Source organism: Grus americana, chromosome 1 (assembly GCF_028858705.1).
Source record: "Grus americana isolate bGruAme1 chromosome 1, bGruAme1.mat, whole genome shotgun sequence".
NCBI lineage: Eukaryota > Metazoa > Chordata > Aves > Gruiformes > Gruidae > Grus > Grus americana.
Genome location: NC_072852.1, coordinates 86,479,315 through 86,500,768, shown reverse-complemented (window position 1 = coordinate 86,500,768; position 21,454 = coordinate 86,479,315). Strand labels below are relative to the sequence as shown.

General features: G+C 42.7%; 1 protein-coding gene across 13 annotated transcripts in view; it reads left to right on the top strand.

Moving 5' to 3' along the window:
- Nucleotides 1-21,454, top strand: part of LOC129197738 (rap1 GTPase-activating protein 1-like) — a 52,844-nt gene extending 31,390 nt beyond the window's left edge. For 5 of the 13 annotated variants that reach the window (XM_054806461.1, XM_054806519.1, XM_054806509.1 and 2 more), the window contains 10 exons: nucleotides 531-602; nucleotides 789-875; nucleotides 1,507-1,641; nucleotides 3,218-3,364; nucleotides 4,615-4,718; nucleotides 7,122-7,235; nucleotides 11,741-11,867; nucleotides 11,954-12,056; nucleotides 19,975-20,060; nucleotides 20,216-20,348. In XM_054806461.1, the coding sequence (XP_054662436.1) occupies nucleotides 531-602; nucleotides 789-875; nucleotides 1,507-1,641; nucleotides 3,218-3,364; nucleotides 4,615-4,718; nucleotides 7,122-7,235; nucleotides 11,741-11,867; nucleotides 11,954-12,056; nucleotides 19,975-20,060; nucleotides 20,216-20,239 (999 nt within the window). In that variant the 3' untranslated portion in view covers nucleotides 20,240-20,348. Of the gene's footprint in view, nucleotides 1-530; nucleotides 603-788; nucleotides 876-1,506; nucleotides 1,642-3,217; nucleotides 3,365-4,614; nucleotides 4,719-7,121; nucleotides 7,236-7,560; nucleotides 8,931-9,826; nucleotides 9,933-10,045; nucleotides 10,837-11,740; nucleotides 11,868-11,953; nucleotides 12,057-19,974; nucleotides 20,061-20,215 lie in introns of those variants that run through there. The other 8 variants (XM_054806449.1, XM_054806469.1, XR_008574372.1 and 5 more) reach the window with 8 other exon arrangements.

The following is a 21,454-nucleotide window of genomic DNA, read 5'->3' as shown; positions in this document are numbered from 1 at the left end:
AAAAAAATAAAAAGAAGCATGGATTTCTTTATCTCTTAGCGGGAAAGTGCTTTTGTATGTTTACCATATGTGACTTGGAGAGGTGGTGTCACTGAGATACTCCCCTCAGTGTGCAGTATGTCTCCATTGAGGATTCTCTGTCAAAAAAAATTGGTCAGTACAACCATATTGACAAAGGTTGTTCTAACAGAGGTAAATCTTGCAGCCTGAATAGAAGGTTTTTTTTTTTTCCTAAATACACTGGTTATTATTAAAAATATTTATTAAAAACATTTTTTTACAAAAGCAATCAGTTCAATTGTTTTTGTTGCTTTTACTGTGTGCACATCTAGCTGACTGAATTTCTGGGAGATAAATCGGCACATCCATTCACTGAGTTCAGAAACAGATGGACGTGTGGGACAGCATACTAGATCTCTTTTGGATATGTAAATGATTCAGGAGGGATCAGATGTACCATAGTAGTTTGAAAGCTGTGATAGCCTCACTTGTGTTATGATACTCACTTTTTTCCTCTTCTATTGTTTCAGGTTTCAGTCACAGCCCGAGATGATGTCCCCTTCTTTGGACCCCCTCTGCCAAATCCAGCCATATTTAGAAAGGTTTGTTTCTCTGGTCCAGCATTAGATGGCAGGGGGGATGTGGTACACACCCTTGTGTTCTGAGTCAGTATTGTCAGTCTGGCTACATGACTTTGGAGGTCTAAAAAGTAACAAGGTAGAGCTTTTCTCATGTGATATTTTTATTGCTGTTTTCTGCTCCAGTCTAGTCTTCATCTTGTCTTGTAGAGTGCAGAGTTTCGTGAATTCCTCTTAGTCAAGCTCATCAATGCTGAGTACAGCTGCTATCGAGCTGAGAAATTTGCTAAATTAGAGGTGGGTCTATTACCTGGTTGCTTCCATTAAAAATTATAAAACTATATTACTGCAGATTAAGAAAATACAGTATATTTTTTTACTTTCTTCTACTTTTAATTTTGTGTTGCTTAAAAAAGGAAGATGACATGTGATGACACTCAGCTATGTGATGCTTCCTTTGTATTTCACAGCAGGCATGATAGAATACGAACAGGTACATTCTAATGTAAAGATCTCATCCTTAAGTAAGAATGGGAATATGATGCATACACTTTCCTAGAGGAAATTCTGTATTAGCTAAAACTTAGTATTGTGCTACTGGATGCGTACTGATATCACTGATTTTGGTTCAAGGTATCAAAATTCTGTTCCAGACTGCTGCTTGCCTGATCTAGAAAAAACTGCCCTCAATCCATGACTCTGTAAAAAAATATTGATGTCCTTTATGACTTGCTTTTTAAAGAGTTTAAAAGGGCTGGGTATTTCTGTAATATATTCCATAACTATACAGCTAAAACCACTTCATACTGTTTAAATTAATTTTAAAAAGTGATTTTTTTTTTTAAAAGGGAGATGTGAGACATTGCAAAAAAAAAAAATCCCTCCACTCCCAATAATAGCTATGTTTTCATTCCCAATGTTGATGCAGGAAAGAACCCGGAGTGCCCTCTTGGAGAGCCTTTTTGAGGAGCTGCAGCTTCGCAGCCGCAGTATGATGGGATTGCCTATAGGGGAGGATGACAAGATAGAGAATGGCAGTGGGGGCTTCCTCGAGAATTTCAAGGTGAGCCATAGTGGATTGATTCCTTACCCAGTTGCTCACACTTATCTCAAGCTCATTGTGTGCCCTTCCAAGGAATATTGACCCTGCTGATCAGCTGCACTTAGGGTGAGACAGAAAAAAAGTCTTTCCATCCAGCAGCCTTTCTTTAGAGCATCTTCAACTGTGCCTTCCTTACCATATTATTCAAGAAAAGACATTTTTCCACTTTCCGTACTCCTTTCTACAGAGATACAGTGTGGTCCAGGGTGGAATTCCATACTGTCCCTGAGAAGCCAAACTCTTTCCACATGCTGGTGTCTAGTGTCAGATGGGGTTTCACTCCATGACTTAGAGAAAAAGGAGTGAGTGTTTGCAAGAGGAACTGTAATAAGTAGTAGCAATCAGCTTTCAGTTCCTACAGCAGATCTCTTCCAATTAATTTTCATTATAACTGAAAGAGTTTCAAGAGCCACTGCAAGAGAGATTCTAACATATCTGAGTGTACTGTCTAGAAAAACTGTGATGCTTTACTTACCCTCTAAAACCCAGAGTTAATTTAAATTAATTCAGTGTAGATGACACTTTTTTTTTTTTAATAAATCAGGATCAGGTAACAAAACTTTTAAAAGTGATCAAGATGATAGGAGAAAACAAAGTTTTTGTATGGCAAACTGAGTTTTGAACTGATTATAGAGAATCTTATATCACTTTCCTATCAACTTCCCCTTTCCCACTTCTGTGGGAAGTGTCTCACCACTTTTTTTGTATAATAAATTATCTGTCTGGACAGAGAGACATATTATAAATAGCATTTCTTCAGATGACCTCCACCTGCTTTGTATGGTGGGCTTGTTAGAGTTGTTAAGGGCTGTGAAATGAATCCATTCACATACAGGTCTGGTAGCTATATGTGTAGCTTTGGTCAGAGCTGGGATGCGTCAGTGAGGTGTATTTTTACGTACAATCAGTCTACACTGCCTTTTCTGCTAACCAGGAATTTCATACCCATCCATGTCTTTCTTACACTAATTATCCTGTAATGTCCTTTCCCGACTTTTAGCACATGCTGTGATTTGCATGTCATGTACACAGATGACCTTTGTAAAAGGCTGGAAAAAGCTGAGTGAACTCAGAAAACAGCTTTTTCAAATGCTGCAGATTTTGATGTGGCTACTTTCCCCTTGGAACCAGCACTCAAATTCATGCAAGACTGAACCTTACAGTCTTGAACAGGAGTTTGATTTTGTGTTTTGTAGCCTGTACTGGGTAGGACTGCTCCAGATGATGCTGTCTTATCCAGTATGCTGGGATGCTGTTAGGGAATCTGTATTTATTGCAACAGGATAGGACAAGGGAGGTGAAAGTAGAGAATATACTTGAAGATTTCTTCCCTGGCAATGAGGTCTATGAATTGTCTAAGACCAAAAATGGGTAATATCTAATATGCTGCCTTCTAGGAGTTAGGATTTCTGTGGTTCTGGTGTTAGTCTGTCACAACTTTCCACCCAATTCTGTGGTGCTGTTCATACTGCCCTACCGTGTGCATGCCTATATGTGTATCTGTGTTTGTCTGTTTCCCTGCCTGCCTTCTGTTCAGCGGGTGATCAGAGGCCGCAGCCAGAGCCTGGATACCATGGGGATATCCATGAGAAAGCAGCAGCCAGCCACCCTGTCCAGCCGCCCAACTACAGCTGGCCTTGCCCTCAGCCAGAGTGTCGCCGAGGGCCCTAAGGCCATTGCTGCGGTAAGGTATTCCGGTGGGCTGTAAGAAGAAAACCCAGCATACCTTTTTGACCCACCTATACCTTTTATTTATCTTTCCCTATTAGCTTGTCCTCTTGTCTTTCTGTGAATCTCTTTTTGTTGTATCATCCCATTTCACAAGTGGTGAGAGCACGTGTTGCAGTCTGTTTTGTCTGTGCCTATCTCTAGCCCCAGTTCATCTGTAAACTAGAGCTGAGATTAATGCAGACTGGGAGAAGAAAGCCAGACGTGGTTCTACATCAAATGTCTATCTCTGCTATCCTGGATTAGATTCTGTATGTTGCCATACCTTAAAAAAGTGCATGCACTGATGCTTGACCAGGATGGTACTGTATTGTCGTATGGCAAGAGCTGAGAACATAAGGACACTAGATCTGTTCCATTTTCTTCAATTTCACCAATCATATTCTTTTCTGTAATATAAGCAGGTGCACAATGTTTATTCAAGGTGCTGTTTTGTTGTAAATAGACTTTGCATGTTGGGAACAAACACCAGAATTAATAAAGTTTGGGGTGAGAAAGAGAGTGAATGTTTCTAGTCACTATTGAAGCCTTTCTTATTTGATAGGGGTACTAAGCATGTGTGATCAGTGTGAGCATAATAAATCCATGACAGATGTTTCCAGGAAAGGATCCATGTTTCTGATATTGGAATTATGGTTACCTTGGCGAAAGTGCATCCAGCTGATTATGGTCTCTGCAGTAGTGATGTCAGTACAGGCAAACTATAAAGAAAACAAAACAAAAAAATCTCTGAGTAAGCCAAGAAGGTGCCTTTCAGTGTGGAAATTTCTTGGTGACAGTTTTCTCAGTTGTATGCATTCTTTATGTCAGCACAACAGAATAGTAATGACTTGGGTTTGCTGCCTCGTTCTCTCCTTTAACTTGTAGTTTTCTCTACCTTTCTGATTCTGCCTCTCCTTCTCATATGGGGATACCTCTCTTCCTGAGCCTCTTTCTCTGTATACTGGCTGTGTATCTTGATCTGCCTTTGTTTCTGTATCTCTGTCTCTTTCTCATACCACCTTTCGTAAGCCCTAGCTTCCTTTTCTCACTGACAGAAAGCACTCCTCCTTGCACTGGTGGAGCTCTGCTGTGCTGTTGTATTGCAGAGTAAAGGAGAGGATCTGGATCCACATCGCAAACTCCCTCTCCCATGCTTCCAGTTCTCCACAGTTTTTCCTGCCTTGTTCCCCTGCCTCCTTTCTGTCACGCTTTCCTTTTTTCTAGTCTTTTGCCTTGCCTGGTAGGAGCCCATCACGTACTCGAGCCAGCCGCTTCCATGGGCGACGGAGTAGTGCCATTGGCATTGAGAACATACAGGAGGAAAAGAGGTATGAGCCATGGGAAGATGAGAAAAAAGCAGGAGGAGATGAGAAAAGGGAGGTAGAAAGGCACTTAGAAGGACAGAAAGGGAATCGACAGGAATGAGAACTGAAATGGAAATGGTTGGAATGGGATGGAAAGCCTAATTATCAGCTAATGGAGAAATGGACAAATGACAGAAACAAACAAAATAAAAAAGGACATTTAGAAATGGAGAGAATCAACATTTGAGGAAGAAGGGAGGAGATGGGTGGAGGAACATAGTAAGATCGCTCTTAAACATTGTGCAGTATGATCCAGGACGGTTGGCTCCCTTAAACATTGTGCAGTATGATCCAGGACTCTTGGTTCCCCTGTTCTGTATTCACCACTTTTAGGTAAGAGTCAGATGAAAGGCTTTTACTTGGGAAGAGGGAATTGGGTGCTTGTTTGATTGTTTGTTTGCTTGTTTTCATGTTAAAAAGTTCAAATAGACAAAACTTGTGATATCTTAAAAAAAAAGGATTTTTTTTTAAAAAGCTGTTAGTCAAAACAACTAGTGTCTAAGTTAGATGGTCTGAGAAATAATTAAGGGATAGCATACAGGTTCAAGGAGTGATTTGGAATATTTGACAGAATTATAACCATTCAAAAGTTGTCTACTGATTACAAGAGATTATTTAGTTAAATCAATAAATTTGTCTCGGCTCTAGCTAAGACACCTTTTTAAGATTATACAGAGTCTCAAAAGTATGAGTCTTCTGCATCTAATATACAGTTTTCCCAGTTGAAAGAATTCCAGGGAACAGCTTAAAGACTCGGTGTAAAAGGGGAAAAGCCATCTTTAATGTGGAAACAAGTGATTTCACAGCAGGAAGAATTACTACATTTTCCCTTCTTTCCAGTTATTCTCTTGGACCTTTCCTTAATGAGGAGCCTGTGACCTAATCTGAACAAAAATAGTATAGAACTTTGAGAAAAATAAAATTTTCTGAGACAACTTCCCTGTAACAGTCAAAGGCAACACAGTAGCCATAGCTCCTCAATGCTTTAAATAGTTTTGTGCCTTATGCAGCTTCACCTCAAACCATTACTTTGTGTACAACATCCTTCACTATCCCCTTAAAAGATATGTAAAAGTTTTCAACAACAAGGAAAAAACCTAGATTTATTTTCTTTCTTTCCTGCTCTTTGCTAGGAGGGAATTGGTAAGCTATTAATTAGGTTTGTTTAGCTTTATTTTTGCTTATTTGTAATCTTAGATACCAGGAACAGTGAACCTTATCTTGTGTTTTGTGAAGGTGCGGTGTGATTCTGAAGGTGCAGTTTCACTAGCAACTGGTCTGTTCTAACAGTTTATTGCTACTGAAAAGCAGATTTCATACTTTCCCTCTCCCAGTGTCTCTTTCAACTACCCCATCCTGTCCCATTCGTTGTGATGGCTCAGGTGCTTATGGACCCTTCGTGGAACTGATTCAGCCCATTAATCTAACAGGAAAAGTATCAACTTTCTTTCAATGGATTAATGGTCTGTCAGGTTCTGCCATGAACTGGCCCATGGAGAAGACTGATGGGTACCAGGACTGATGGAAAATACGCTCAGCAAAAGCGGAGGAGGCTAGAGCAGGCTCTTTCTCTGGCAACAGAGCGCTTAACGTGTTGTGTCACTTCAGCCTGAAGCTGTATAGTTTAATGCTATGCAGGCTTTGATGACAGAGCTGACCCAGTCGATCCTGCTTGTTCATGTGTCATAGAAGTTTCAGGGTTGTGTTAGTTTCAGGATTGTTTTTTGTCAGGATAATTTCCAGTCTCAAAAACAGTTGTATTAGGACTAGTGAGAGTACAAGGAACTGTGATGTGAGGGGTACAGGTAGGATCAACTAACCAAGAGAGCAGAGGAGGAACTTTGTAAACTCCATCACTGAAGGCACAAAAAAACCCCAACGAAACCCTGAGTTTTTCCAGTCCTTCATTAAATATACCACACTTTTCAGTTATTCACACAGACAGCTTTCTTCATAAGTATCTTGACAAGTAACAGTAGCAATAAAACTATTGTAACCACCCTGAAACAGGGAAATGTGCTGAATCCTTTTTATGTAATAAATGTATAAGCTCTCTAATCAATCATCCAGCTTCTTAAGACCAGTGAAGTGGGGAGGGCAGAATAAAAAGTTGAAGAATTAAAGAGGAGTACTGAAATTAATTTAGGCTTTTAGATCAATGCAAAAGGAGCTTAAAGTTGGCCATTTCTAATATATTGCCTTCAACAGGTCACATCTAAGGAGTCTGTCCTTTTCAACATAACTGCATTTGCTTCCCTTTCGTGTGTATATGAGAGATCCAGCTCTGTACTGTGGCTTGTAAGGAAGTATTAGATAGTGGTTGACTTGGGCATTGGGGTATAGCTGGTTCCTCTTTTGTCCCAGTAGAGATGCTGCAGAGAGGATACAGAAGGTGCTGGACAGTCCAGGAACTTTCTTTGACCTGAAGTCTGATGGATCATCCAGTCCCAGCTCCCCAGAGTTCCCCAGCAGGAAGAGCAAGTGAGTTGAAAATAATTTTAGTATTTGAAAGATGCTCACTGTGTCTGGTATTGGCTTAAATGTGGTGCATGTCTTGCTCTGTTGGAGGCTTTACTGAGATTTTCCACATCAGGCATTGCAGCACCTTAAAAGTTAGATGTCTGGCTGTGGCACAGTAATTCAGAGCATGTAAGTAAGGAACTCAGCTTTCTTAAATAGCCAGTGAAGAGATTAAAGGTGATCTTGGCTATATCTTTACTGTAATGTTAGCTTGCATCCAACAGGATACACAAAGCCCTAGCTGTCCAATTATCCATGCTTACTCATGTATATGTTTCCTCTATAGTTTGCTCTGGAGTGATTTTGGAGCTTCATGGAGAAGCTTGGACAAGGGTATGTTGGGTTGTACTCAAGTTCTGCCCCTTTAAGCAGGATTCATGCTGCTGCTCCCAACCAGTGTGAACTGTCCTCAGCCCTCCCAAAGTGTTACAGTAGGTGTTACAGCAGGGTCTCATGTGTTGCACCTATGTTTCATTGCTAAAGCACGCCATACCACACCCAGTCTTCTCCTGCAAAACACTTCATGCAGTCATCTGGAAAATAGTTCTCCAGTTTCTGGTGGTCAAAACCTGGAAAAATGCACTTTCCTGGTAGTGCAGCTTTACTGTTACTAAGCTGTATTATGCTGGGATGTGATCCTATCTAGGATACTTCAGGACTTCATGGAAACCACACATTTACATTTCCAAGATTTCAGAGCAGCCTGTCTCTAAACCCAAGACTGTGGCTGACTTTCTGCAACAGCTTGCCACACCTGATTTTTTTCATGAGAACTTGGATGAGACCTGTGGCAAAAAGGACACTGAGTACTTTGTAGGAGGGCATGTCCCTTTCTCAGGACTGCGGCTGCTCTAAGAAAATTTCAGGAGGTGCCCTAGAGCCACACCTCTATGGCTGTAGTTGCTCCAGGTGCCAGGTCTGACAAGGAAGGGCCTTCCTTCCAACTAGACTTAAAGGTCCCTAAGAATTACAGGCTGGTGACTATCTGCAGTAGTTCAGCTGCTCAATTGTATTGCTGTAGGACTTCCCAGAATTTTGTCACAGCCAAGATGTGGAGTTCTGGTAAGTATGTTTTTGTGATACTAGTTTTTTGGGTTGGGTGGGTGTCAAAAATTTTGGTGGGGAAGAGGATGGGAGCACAGCTAGGAGCTACAGACCATTTAAGATGCTAGCTCTGGCAGCCAAGGACAAGAGAGAATGCAGGATGTGGAACTGCTGATTGGTCAGCAACCTCCTTCTTCCAGCATTACCACATCATTCCACCTCCCCATCCTCATCCTGCCTAGGACCTTGTTAGTGAACTAGAAGTTTCTGGCTAGGCACATGTGAGGAACCCTTGCTCTGATTGGGTAGCCAAAGCAACCTTGCATAATCAGCAAGATTTCTGCCTAGTAAGAAAACATCTCATAGCTCGGCTAGTCCTGGTTACCCTACTGTAGAATGTGTGCGTGTCCTGGAAAAAAAAAAAAGATGAAGCTTTCTTGACTTCTGTCCCTGATTTCTGCATCTGATTGCAGGCTTCCCCTACTTCCCAACCCCCATTCTCCATTCATCAGCTGAGGAGGTGAGCCAGCTGCAATGGCTGTTTCAAATTGATAGCACATGCTTTCAGAGAGCAAACATAGCATGGCATTTCACTAACAATACTTGCATGAATATTGTTTGTGCACATGAGGCATGACTTGTATGATTTTGCAGTCTGTCTGCTTCTGTCCCCAGGATTCTCTCTGTGCATCTTTTTCCAGTCATGGACTCAAAACCACTTGTACGATCACCAGAAAAAGTCTTTTCGCAGTTGTGGTGGTTTAGCCCATTCCTGGACAGTTTGTTTAAGAGGTGGGATGTAGCATGATATTTCACACAATTGGCGATTAGCCAGAGTTAGAGTTGTGATTTCACAGTAGGGGACCAGCCCACATGCAGTCATATCTTCTGCATCATGTCTGGGACAAGGAATCAAGGACATGTAATTCCACCATGTAAAGCACACCATTTTCACCAAGACAGTATTGCAGGAACAGGGTAGGAATGTAATTCTAACAGTCTGTCTCAGAGAAAGTTCCACTGAAATATTCTATTTATTCATTAACTTCATTAATTGTGGAACCACAAATCAGGATCATGATATAGGCATATTTGTAACGCAAAAAGAGTTCCAGCTGGTTCTAGAGTAATTTATGCAGCCTATAGTAAAAATCTTATCCCTCGTAGTATGTCATCAATCCACTCCTGGTTCTCTCCAGGAAGTAGAGTCACAGGAAATTTCTCTATCACAAAAATGTCCAGCATGTTGCTGCTGATCTTAAATAATCATTTCAGATTCCAGACTTGAATGATCGAACTTTTAATCTATGTTCTACTAAAACTAACCTGGAAATAAATGCAAAGGGAACACATAAATAATAGATTAATTCTTACAGTACAGACAAACCAGCATGCACTTTCTTTCCTCACATGCTGATTTCCAACACACCCTTCTGCAGTGATCAGCCTGCAATCCATGAAACCGCGTTGTTGACTTGCGCTAATGGTGTCTTCTCTCCCACATGCAGGGACAATTGTCCTTAGTTTTTCTGCTCTACTGTCCAGATAGCCTTCCAAATAATTCTTCTTCCCAAGGGACAGACGCAAAAGAATGAACCCAGCCTAAGTAACCAGGTAGCAAAACTCCTCAGGATGGGTTGCATCTGAAAAATCAAGCACTGTACTCTGTATGTCCAAATCCTAGGAAAAGTACATGGGGTTTTTGTGTGTGTGTTTTCCCTCCTCAGACACATCTGAGTGGGGACATCAAGCCAATCAGCAGTGGACCGGATGCTACTCAGTCATTGGTTACCTCACTGAAGATACTGGCAAGACTTTTGGGGTGAAATGAGAGTCCTGGCTAAGAGAAGCATGAACTTAAAGGACCTCAAGGACTGTGGAGAGACCAAGTGGCACCAAGTAACGCTCCACTGGCAGTTTCTGGAGCAGGAATCCTGAGAAAGGGAGATGGACACATAGCTTGTATTGGAGCATTTTGGCTCTATGCCCTTCCCATTGCCCAGTCAGCAGCCACTGAACCAGCCTCTACTAATGACGGGAGAAGGAGACCACCTTGAGTGCTCCCCTTCTCTTCCCCTTCCCTCAGATGAGCAAGAAGAGAACAGCTTGGCCCACAGAAGGCAAGAGCAGAAGAACATGTTTCCACCTCTGTCTCTAGTGCCTTTGGATGACATAGGTCAGGAAGTGCAGTGCAGAGAATGAGGATGGAGAAACCTGCTGAAGAAGGATGCTGATAAGGAGATACTTTGTGGAAATCTAGGTCCCAGCTCACTTAAATTCATGTTATTGATTTGCTCTGCCAAGGGAGAAGCATGTTGGCCTTTGTGTCCTCCAAAATATATTTCCTAATCTCCTGAGGAAATATCTTTGGCCTATATTGGTCCTATCTTTACTGTTCTCCCTGTTGCATGCTGGCATGTAATATGCCTGGGACTTTAGATTTCATTACTGCTTGTAGGTCAAGACTGGCCACATTTTGCAGTGTTTCTGAAGGAATAAATATATTTAGTATGTTAAAGGTGTCTTATCTTTCTTGCCTCCCTTAGCTTTTTTTGGTTTATTAACATTTTTAAGCACTTCATCTGTCTTATTGGCTGGTCTCTTGTGCAGGCAGTATTTCACCATAAATGTTAGGTTTACATGCACAGTGCACCTTCCACCATGTAAGCATATCAGCCTCATGGACTGCTCTTTCTCCTAGATGACTGCAAGCAGTGGATCCCAAATTCTGAGTTGAGAGAAGCTGACCTTAAGGGTCTTTCTTGACAGATATGAAACTTGCACCAGGTTACCTCAGTGTCTGTGACATTTGAGAGAGTGGTGGTCAAGTGATCCAATACAGTTTGCTTTGAATGTTCCCTTTGTAATGACTCTGTGGGAGCGAAAGGTCTAGTGGGATAGTCCCCTTGTACTGTCTGGAATTTCATGTAAGACCAAACATGATACGCTGAGAGTGGCTGTGGGAATGGGTGGCCTAGTCTGGGTAGTGCCTTCTCTTTATACTCAGTTTAACACCTTATCATGTTGTATTTGGGCTCCTAAAATCTCTGACCTCCAAAATGAAGGCATCTGTTGATTTTAATGAACGTCTAGACATAAACAGTCCTTAAATGCAGGTGGTTTGACTCACTCTGGTTTAAGATGCTTAAGCCTGTGACTTAAAAATTCAGTTATTCTTGTCCTTTCATAAAGTTACCCAGAACGGAAACAAGAAGTGGTGTTTCTACTCAATGAAGTAGCAACTAGAAACTAAGGAATGCAAGCCAGTTCACCTGAATTCTGTTCCTAGGTGGAAAAACTAGCTGTGGATGAATAATTTCTACTTACCATTTCTGACTGCTATATCATAAAGCTATGTCACAAAAAGTGCAAGCCTATGTGTAACAATAAGCATGATGATGTTGAATGCTTGCATTTCACAGAATGCTCAGGAGTCAGACTTCAGGATACTGTGTGATGCAGCCGTTCTCACGTTCTTCATCCAGTGGAAGCAGTTGTTGTAGTGGTTTGAGGGAAAATGAAACATCTGAGGAAGAGGAGAATGACAGGGTGGGTGTATGATCTCTAACAAACAGGCTACCCTCCCTGCTTTTACCAAGTGCATTATTAAAACACATCTTCTTTGCCCTCTCCAGGAGGTGACGTGCTCTCTTAAGGGCCCTCCAAAACAGGATTCAATGGTTCAGAGTATGTGGCTGGATGACAGTGACTGCACACCCAGTACTTCCAGCTCACCAGGTAAAAAAGAAGGAAAGAAACCCAGAAAAAATCTTCTGCTTATGCTTCTAGAAACATATGTGATGTTGAGCCACATTCGTTTGGCAAAATCTTTTGTATGCTATACTTAAGATTTGAGAAGCATAGGTGATAGGCTCAGAGAAATCATCTATCTTCATAGACGACAGACTCAGAGAAATGGGGAGAGAAGCTAGCATGCAAACTGTAATGGGGAGAGAATGGGAAGGGGAAGGGTGTTTCAGTAGCATGAATAAATAGTGCTTCACACATTGCAGAAGGAGTTACAGTAGATTGCAAAGAATGAATGCGTTTATGTGTTTCTATGGAGAGCATGTATCTCAATGGGTGCTTTTCTGAATGCAGTGCCCATAGCCCTTTATAAACTAGATAGTTTGGATATGGGAATTACAGAAACAGTGCTTCCTGAACAAAGCACTATGCTCCTGAGAAGGTGGGTAATCAGGTAGCTAACCTGCACTGAGCTTTTTGACTGCCAAGGCTGGGCTCTTAGTGTAGTAGTTGATTAAAGTCAGCTTGGATCCATTCATAGTGCAGAGATGATTATAATCATTGTAAGTTCTCTATAGTCCCATAGCAGGCAGAAGTATTGCAGTTATCTGTTGTTGCAATTATATTAACTGCCCTAATCTCAGACCCTGTTTGCAGTTGTGTTTCACTTTAAATGGACTGTTTTGGATTGAAGCATTTCTTGTTGAGCATCAGCCTAAAGCTAAAAGTATGGAAAACTTAAATCAGTTTCATTCTGTTTCTGAGAATGAGGCTGAAGGGACTGTAAGATTTTGGGGGATTGAAAAAATGAAAATTTTCAGATTAGGAAGTCATTAGGAACTGTGGAAAAGGAAACAACATTTGTTGAGAAAAGATTCTGGAGTAGGAGGAGGCTGAGATTGTAAAAGATACTAGGGATTATGTGGATGGCAAGGAAGAGGGTTGGAAGGAACAGTGACATCTTTATAGGAATTCTGTGAAAAGGGACTGTTGAAAAAGATGACAAGTCAGAAAGTGGAGACAATTTACTTGAAAGACAGAGGTAGGTCTCAATCTCTGCAGCAGCCCTGTGTGAGATATCAACAGTGGCCATCAGATCCCCGCTTGAAATTGCCTGTATCTTAGTAACAGCAATGGAGATGTGATACTGTGAGATGTTCTGCAGAGACCTCTGTTCTGTGAGAGGTTCTGTAAGATTTCTCCACTTCTGCAGAACAACTCACAGCATGAGTGCTTGTATACTTAGAAGCAGAAGAGAACCCAAGGGGCTGGTATTGAAACTCTGGAAGACCAGGAAAAACAAGTGGAGTTATTGATCGTGCAGAGGCAGAAGACAGCCATGCTGTATGCTCTAATTAGTAAGTCAGGTCCTATATACAGAGCCTGCCTCTCCTGAGGGAGACATATATAGGCGTTAAATGTGGTGATAGGAAAAAGCAGCATGTCAGGAACCTTCACAGTAGAAGACAGCTAATGAGCTGCTATTAAAGGGAAGAAGCTGGGAATGAGCTTCTGTAGATCCTTGTGTTGAAGGCTAGGAAGAGAGTTCAGTATCATCAGCTCAGAGCAGGAGCAATAAATAAATACAGTAAGGCCAACAGGCCCAACACCATGTCATTGTCTCTTTTTGAAGGGATCTGGAATAGCTGCTTTATGCCTGGTGGTGCAAGGATTTTGACACCATGGTGTTGTCCAGGTTACCGTTTCCACAGGTCTTGGGTTTATCCTGAGCAGGCCATAGCTCCCCTCACAAATGTTTGAGCTTTATTCATTCCCTTTGCCTTTGTGGCACCGCACTGAGACCACGCAGGTGTGAAAGATGGTTCCCTGTCAAAAGTGAACACCTTTTATTTACTTGTGATGAGAGCAGAAGATTAGTGTAAATGCAAACTAGTTTGTTTTGCTTGAGTGTCAGAAATTGTCCATTATAGAATCATAGAATCATTTAGGTTGGAAAAGACCTTTAAGATCATCAAATCCAACCATTAACCTAACACTACCAAGTCTACCACTAAACCATGTCCGTAAGTGCCACGTCTACATATGTTTTAAATACCTCCCACTTCCCTGGGCAGCCTGTTTCAATGATTGATAACCCTTTCAGTGAAGAAATTTTTCCTAACATCCAATCTAAACCTCCCCTGGTGCCACTTGAGGCCATTTCCTCTTGTTCTATCACTTGTTACTTGGGAGAAGAGACCAACACCCACCTCACTACAACCTCCTTTCAGGTAGTTGTAGAGAGCGGTAAGGTCTCCCTTCAGCCCCCTTTTCTCCAGGCTAAACAACCCCAGTTCCCTCAGCTGCTCCTCACAGGACTTGTGCTCTAGACCCTTCACCAGCTTCGTTGCCCTTCTTTGGACACGCTCCAGCACCTCAATGTCTTTCTGGTAGAGAGGGGCCCAGAAATGAACACAGGACTCAAGGTGCGGCCTCACCAGTGCCGAGTACAGGGGGACGATCACTTCCCTGGTCCTGCTGGCCACACTGTTTCTGATACAAGCCAGGATGCTGTTTGGCCTGCTTGGCCAGTTGTCATTGAGGATTGTACATTCTTTTGACCTTGTGTAGTGGGTTGACTCTGGCTAGAGGCCAGGTGCCCACCAGAGCCGCTCTCTCACTCCCCTTATTCACAAAACAGGGGAGAAAAGGCATAACGAAATGCTTGTAGGTCGAGATAAGGACAGGGAGAGATCACTCACTAATTATCGTCACGAGCAAAACAGACCAAACTTAGAGAGGGAATTCATCTAATTTATTACTAGGCAAAACAGAGTAGAGGAATGAGAAAATAAAATCAACTCTTAAAACACTTCCCCCCACCCCTCCCATCTTCCCGGGCTCAACTTCACTCCCGGCTTCAACCTTCCCCCCCTCAGCCGCACAGGGGGACGGGGAATGGGGGTTACGGTCAGTTCATCTCACGGGGTTTCTGCCGCTTCTTCATCTTCAGGGGGAGGACTCCTCTCATCGTTCCCCTGCTCCAGCATGGAGTCCCTCTCATGGGGTGCAGACCTTCAGGAGCAAACTGCTCTAGCGTGGGGTCCCCCACGGGGTCACAAGTCCTGCCAGCAAACCTGCCCTGGCGTGGGCTCCCCTCTTCACGGGTCCACCGGTCCGGCCTGGAACTTGCTCCAGCGTGGGCTTCCCACAGGCCGCAGCCTCCTTCAGGTGCCTCCACCTGCTCCGGCGTGGGGTCCTCCACGGGCTGCAGGTGGAATCTCTACACCCCCTCATCCTTCCTCCATGGGCTGCAGGGGGACAGCCTGCTTCACCATGGTCTTCACCAGGGGCTGCAGGGGGATCTCTGCTCCGGTGCCTGGAGCTCCTCCTCCCCCTCCATCTGCACTGACCTTGGTGTCTGCAGAGTTTCTTACATCTTCTCATTCCTCTCTCTGGCTGCAAAAGCTCTCTCTCTCTAACTGTTTTTTCTACTTCTTAAATATGTTATCACAGAGGCGCTGATTGGCTTGGCCTTGGCCAGTGGCGGGCCCGTTTTAGAGCTGGCTGGCATTGGCTCTATCAGACACAGGGGGAGCTTCTAGCAGCTTCTCACAGAAGCCACCCCTGTAGCCCCCCCACTACCAAAACCCTGCCACGCAAACCCAACACACCTTGTAAGTAACTGCAGTTCCCCTTGCCCTCCATTCGTCCGAGAGCACTCCTAGGCACAGACATAGCACAGTGCTGTTTAACAGCTGTTACACCTCCCCTACCACAGCCCATAGTTTAATCCAAGTGTGATCTTTCCACAAATCCACTTGTCACTCCCACCTACCTGCATCACGTAGAGCCCAGTGGAAGTGATCCACTATAAACTTTTATTATATTGGCTTAGGTTCTCTTACCTTTTACCCCTCTATGTGCTTGTGCAACATGTTCCTTCCTGCATTCTTTTTCTTGCCATAAAATCCCACTGGATCCTAGAGCTGTAGCTGAGCTCTCTCTGGGCTCCCAGCTTGCCACCTTGGGGAAAAGCTGCTGACCCAATATACTCTCTGGTATCTCCAGAGATACACACTCCACTCTCCAGAGTGCTACATTATTCAGCCTAGCTGTTCCCTTTACGGATATTGGAAGTACGGATGCTTTCCAGTGGACTCTGCTGCTCTTCTCAGATAGTTTCCCTATCTGCTGACTCCTTATTGTCCCACAGGTATATACATCACTAATATGCATCACTGAGAATAATGTGAAGTTTACATGATATGAAGTTTAACCTAATTTTTAGGTTTTATATACTCCATTGTGAATGGCAGTGATCCAATACTGACACTGCAAAATTTTCACTGTGGATTCTCAGTACCCTGGCATTGTAAGACAGCTGCACCCTGCAGGAGATGTTATTTTTTGCTGTACCATATCTACTCTTAAATCTTCAGAGCAGAGGGTTTTTTTTTAAATTATATATATAGGTACACCAACAAACATGCAGGTTTGTCTATGGACTTCTGACTTATTCCAGGAGAGCCATGGTTAAAAGGGGTAAACACAGTGGATGCTTTTCTGACTATTGAAATCAACTCACCTAATCAGGAGACTGTAGAGATGCAGTCTTGAGTGCCATTGCTGACTGCAGTAAAAAGCTTGATGATGTCACCATCCACACCATTTAGAATGTGTTTATAGTAATAGATGAAGGAGCAGAGACAAAGGAAATAAGAGGTTATGTGTGTGTGTGTGAGGTACGTGAGGTAGCAGAGTTGAGCCTGCATTTTCTAAGCACAAAGTGAAATCTTGTCCTTTAACTAGAAAAAGATAGTATTAAGAGCAACTTGTTGTGCTAAAAATTTAGGAAAAAAACAGGAATGATATATTGATTTTTGCAAATACTAAAAATGTTTCTATCTATGTACTACAGCCAGTTCTAACAGAACACTAATTACCAAAAGATGGAGTGTGGCAATACATGTTAATAGTCCAGTCTTGTTCAACATATTCATCAATGACCTGGACGAGGGGACAGAGTGTACCCTCAGCAAGTTTGCTGACGATACAAAACTGGGAGGAGTGGCTGACACACCAGAAGGCTGCACCACCATTCAGCGAGACCTGGACAGGCTGGAGAGTTGGGTGAAGAGGAACCTGATGAAATTCAACAAGGGCAAGTGTAGGGTCCTGCACCTAGGGAGGAATAACCCCAGGCACCAGTACAGGTTAGGGGTTGACCTGCTGGGAAGCAGCTCTGTGGAGAAGGACCTGGGAGTCCTGGTGGACAACAAGGACTGAGCCATGAGCCAGCAATGTGCCCTTGTGGCCAAGAAGGCCAATGGGATCCTGGGGTGCATTAAGAAGAGCATGGCCAGGAGGTTGAGGGAGGTTATCCTCCCCCTCTACTCTGCCCTGGTGAGGCCACATCTGGAGCACTGTGTCCAGTTCTGGGCTCCCCAGTTCAAGAAAGGCATGGAACTACTGAAGAGTCTCCAGCGGAGAGCTACAAAGATGATTAGGAGACTGGAGCATCTCTCGTATGAGGAAAGGCTGAGAGAGCTGGGTCTGTTTAGCCTGGAGAAGAGAAGACTGAGAGGGGATCTCATCAACACTTATAAATATCTAAAGGGTGGGTGTTGAGATGATGGGGCCAGACTCTTTTCAGTGGTGCCCAGTGACAGGACGAGGGGCAATGGGCACAAACTGGAACACAGGAAGTTCCATGTGACTATGAGGAAAAACTTCTCTGTGAGGGTGACCGAGCACTGGAACAGGCTGCCCAGAGAGGTTGTGGAGTCTCCTTCTCTGGAGATCTTCGAAACCCACCTGGACGCGATCCTGTGCAACCTGCTGTAGGTGATCCTGCTCTAGCAAGGGAGTTGGACTAGATGATCTCCAGAGGTCCCTTCCAACCCCTGCTGTTCTGTGATTCTGTAATTTGGTTGATCTATGCAACAGGGAAGAAGTGTAATTATCCATAATCAAGTGTAGTAAACTGAAGAAATGCCACAGTTAAGCTAAACTGAAAATAAAACACCTTGGGGCAGAGAGAAGCATCTGAGTATTGTAGTCTTCCCCTTTAGTGAGCTGTACAATAACTATTCAGCCACAGTTCATGTATTGTGTAAAAATCAGACAGAACTGATTTTTTATGAAGAAACCTAAGACATTTTGGATGCCCACTGTAAGTCTGGATCTAGAATTCCTAATGCTTGTATACATTCTTGGGTTCCCCAATTTGCCATTCAGATTGTGAGATAAAAGTTACAGAAAAGAAAAAAAGAAAAATTGGTAGCAGTCTGTGGTAATTATGCTGCCAGAGCTAGATAGACATAGAGAACTGTCATTTCCAAAACTGCTATTTTTCTGAGCTGGCTTTAAAGCGTCAACATGTCTCATATGCTAGTGCATATCACATGAGGCAGGTGACTTTCCCCCTAGCCTCAAGGCCAGGATATAAATTCAGCTTTAACCCTCTTTAATACTTTTGCTAAGACACTTTTAGGTTAGTTCATATGCATAGTTCTTTCAGATGTGTTTTTGTTCAGTGACTTGGTCTATTAGTCACTACCTACAAACAGACATAATAAAAGTACTGTAGCTGGGATATATACAAAATAGAGAAGAATCCTGGTACTGCAAATTCACATTGTTTAGCCACAGTTTAGCAACAAATGGCAGTGATTTGCCAGTTTTGTTTTAAACCTCAGAGTTTGAAATTACATCATGAAACTGGGAAAGGGGATAGTCTACCTTTGAAAAACTGCTGAAACACAATTGCATCTCATCTGTTCCCTAGAAAATACTGGTATGATCATGTATAGTTCAAAAAGAAAAAAATGTTCCTGTGAGGATCTTGACTTACCATCTTATTGCAGGAATCCCTCATTAGCTGAGTTTTACAGCTTTCTTAACTTTCCTGATTGAATGATGGGTAGTTATGCCATCAAAGTAATTCATCTGCTCCTTCTTCCCCCTTAGCACATTCCACACTGACACCAACTCTTTAATTAAAATTCTTTCCATTTTCCTCTGACTCAAAGAGTTATAATACAGATTTACTGTTGCAATACAGCTATGCATAAACTCCCAGAAACTATACTATTTATGAAATGATGATATTTAATAATTTTAAGCCATCCTTAGTGCATAGGTTAGAGGGTCACCTAAGAATAAATTAGAATGGTATAAGAAAGAGGGCTGTTACATTGAAGACATCATACTCATTTCTTGTGAAATGTGTATGGTGAATATAAGCAGATGATTACAGAAAACAAAAGAATGTTTTAAGTTTGTGAATTTTGCGAAGTATTTCATCCCTGTTTTTGCTATGGTGTTGATATGTGATGATAGGAAAATTCCTTAAACCCTGAGGTCAGGTATGGGAATCTTAGGGGGCAGAGGGAAGAGAAGGAAGAGAAACACTGTGAGAGTGTAAGATTAGACTCTGCTTCACAAAGTATATTCTTAAGGCTAAGGCATTCAGATTGCACAGATATATTCAGTAATGGCATTTCTTCGCTTGACTGCATGACACTGCCACCTACTGGAATCTGCTGTATTATTTTAAACTAGTTTTTGTGTATAACAGTAAACTGATAACAGAAATTGAAAAAGGGACTGATGGAAACATTTGGGAAAGTTGGAGAATGCCTTTATTACTCGTTAAATAGCTATAGATATAGCTTCTTTAGGCAAGAAGCTATAGCCAGAACAGATGTGGCATTGAAACACAATCTGGAACCAGTAGTCAATGACTTTTTTTTTTTTAATGACACAAGAGCCAAGTAGTTACTTTCCTCGTGTTTCAAGCTGGTATGAGAAATAGGTCAAGTTGGGCATGGATGCATTTCCTTTCACTCCTACCTGTGGATGAGCCACAGATCTGTGAAAAGTTGGGGTAAAACCACTATATGTGCACCTCCTGGGATACCCTCTTGATTATTTCTTTATTGTTCTATGCTTGGTTCCCTTCTAGGAAGCAGGTTGCTTCCTTCCAGCAGTGTTGCTGGCTCCACTGGAAAAGGAAAAGGCAGCAAAGCAGATGCTCAGCACCATAATCCAGTAAGTGCTTTAATAAAATGTTTCCTTCTCACTTGCATAAAGATAAGGATGGGAGGAAAGAGAGACTTAATTTAGGAGGCTTTGCTTTCTGAAGGTTGAAAGGACAACAAGAAGGTGTTTGCAGGGGGAGGTTAAAGAACTGCCTTGTTCTGCAGGCCTCCATTCTGTGCTGCGTGTGAGGTCACCGCTGGAGGACTCTCTCGGTGCACACTGGGTGAGGAGCACAGGTAACGGACATGGAGAAGCACCGTAGGCCTGTGGTTCAGGGTGGAGGCAGACCCCTGGGCCATCCCTGTTCTCATAGAAAGAATGCAGCAAGTACTGTACGGCTCCACAGTAAATACGGTTAATCCTATACCTTTCCTTGCCCATTTTCTTCTCTGGCTTGACAGCTAAACAGCATGCTACCTGGAAAGCGATGTGGATGTGAGGCTCTCAGGAACTAGTTTGGTATATAGCCAAGTAGAACAGGTATTATCTTTATGGAGGAAAATTCTTTCAGCTATTCCTAAAGAGCTGGCAGTTCTTATTACTGCTTAGCATTTACCCCTTTGCCTGGTAAAAAGACACAACAGTTTAGATGCTCAATGTTTTTCCAAGTAATGCTCAGCTTTCAGCTACCCTGCCACCTGGTGGCATTCGGAGCAGTCAGGTAAACAGTTCAACTCCATGCAGTGGTGGCCATTGCTGTGGCAGCGGACTGACCGTTACAGACAGCACATCAGAAAGGGAAGCCAGGTAAAGTGCTGAGACCACTTAAATGCATGCTGCACCAAAGATAAGTACCGAGAATGACAGCATACCTGCCAGCCAGTGTTTACTGGGAAAGTCACCAGCATCTGCCAAGAGCTTGTGCTCACGATCAGGTCTCTCTAATGCAGGAGTAAGGTTGTCTAAAAAATGAGGCAGAACTTCCTCAAAATTCTGCTCCCAGGCAGCTTTTGCTCAAAGTAGGTTTACAGTCAGAATTGCAACAATATGCATACTCACTGATATAAATGCAAAGGCTGTAACCACTACTAGTGGTTATTACAGGCAATAAGCAACGTAAGAAAAACCCTGAGTTTTGATTTTGTTGATCTCAGTAGTGTTTAAGTACTGTTTTAGTACCTAAGGCTTTGAGCATTTCATTTCCACTGATTTCAAGTAGGTCTAAGGGCCTTTTAGATAACTGTGGGAAATACGTAGCAGCCTATAAGATCCATCTCGTTTGGTCCATCTGTCAAACCAACAACGCTCTGTCACAAAGGCTGGCTTTTTTTTTTTTGTCAGGCTGGTTCAAAGGACAAAGTTTCATAAGAGGCTGGCTTTCACCATAAGATTTCAAGATGTTCCTTGCATTCTCCCCACCTTCCCACCAGAGTTCATTACTTCCACAAAAGTGCATTTTACCC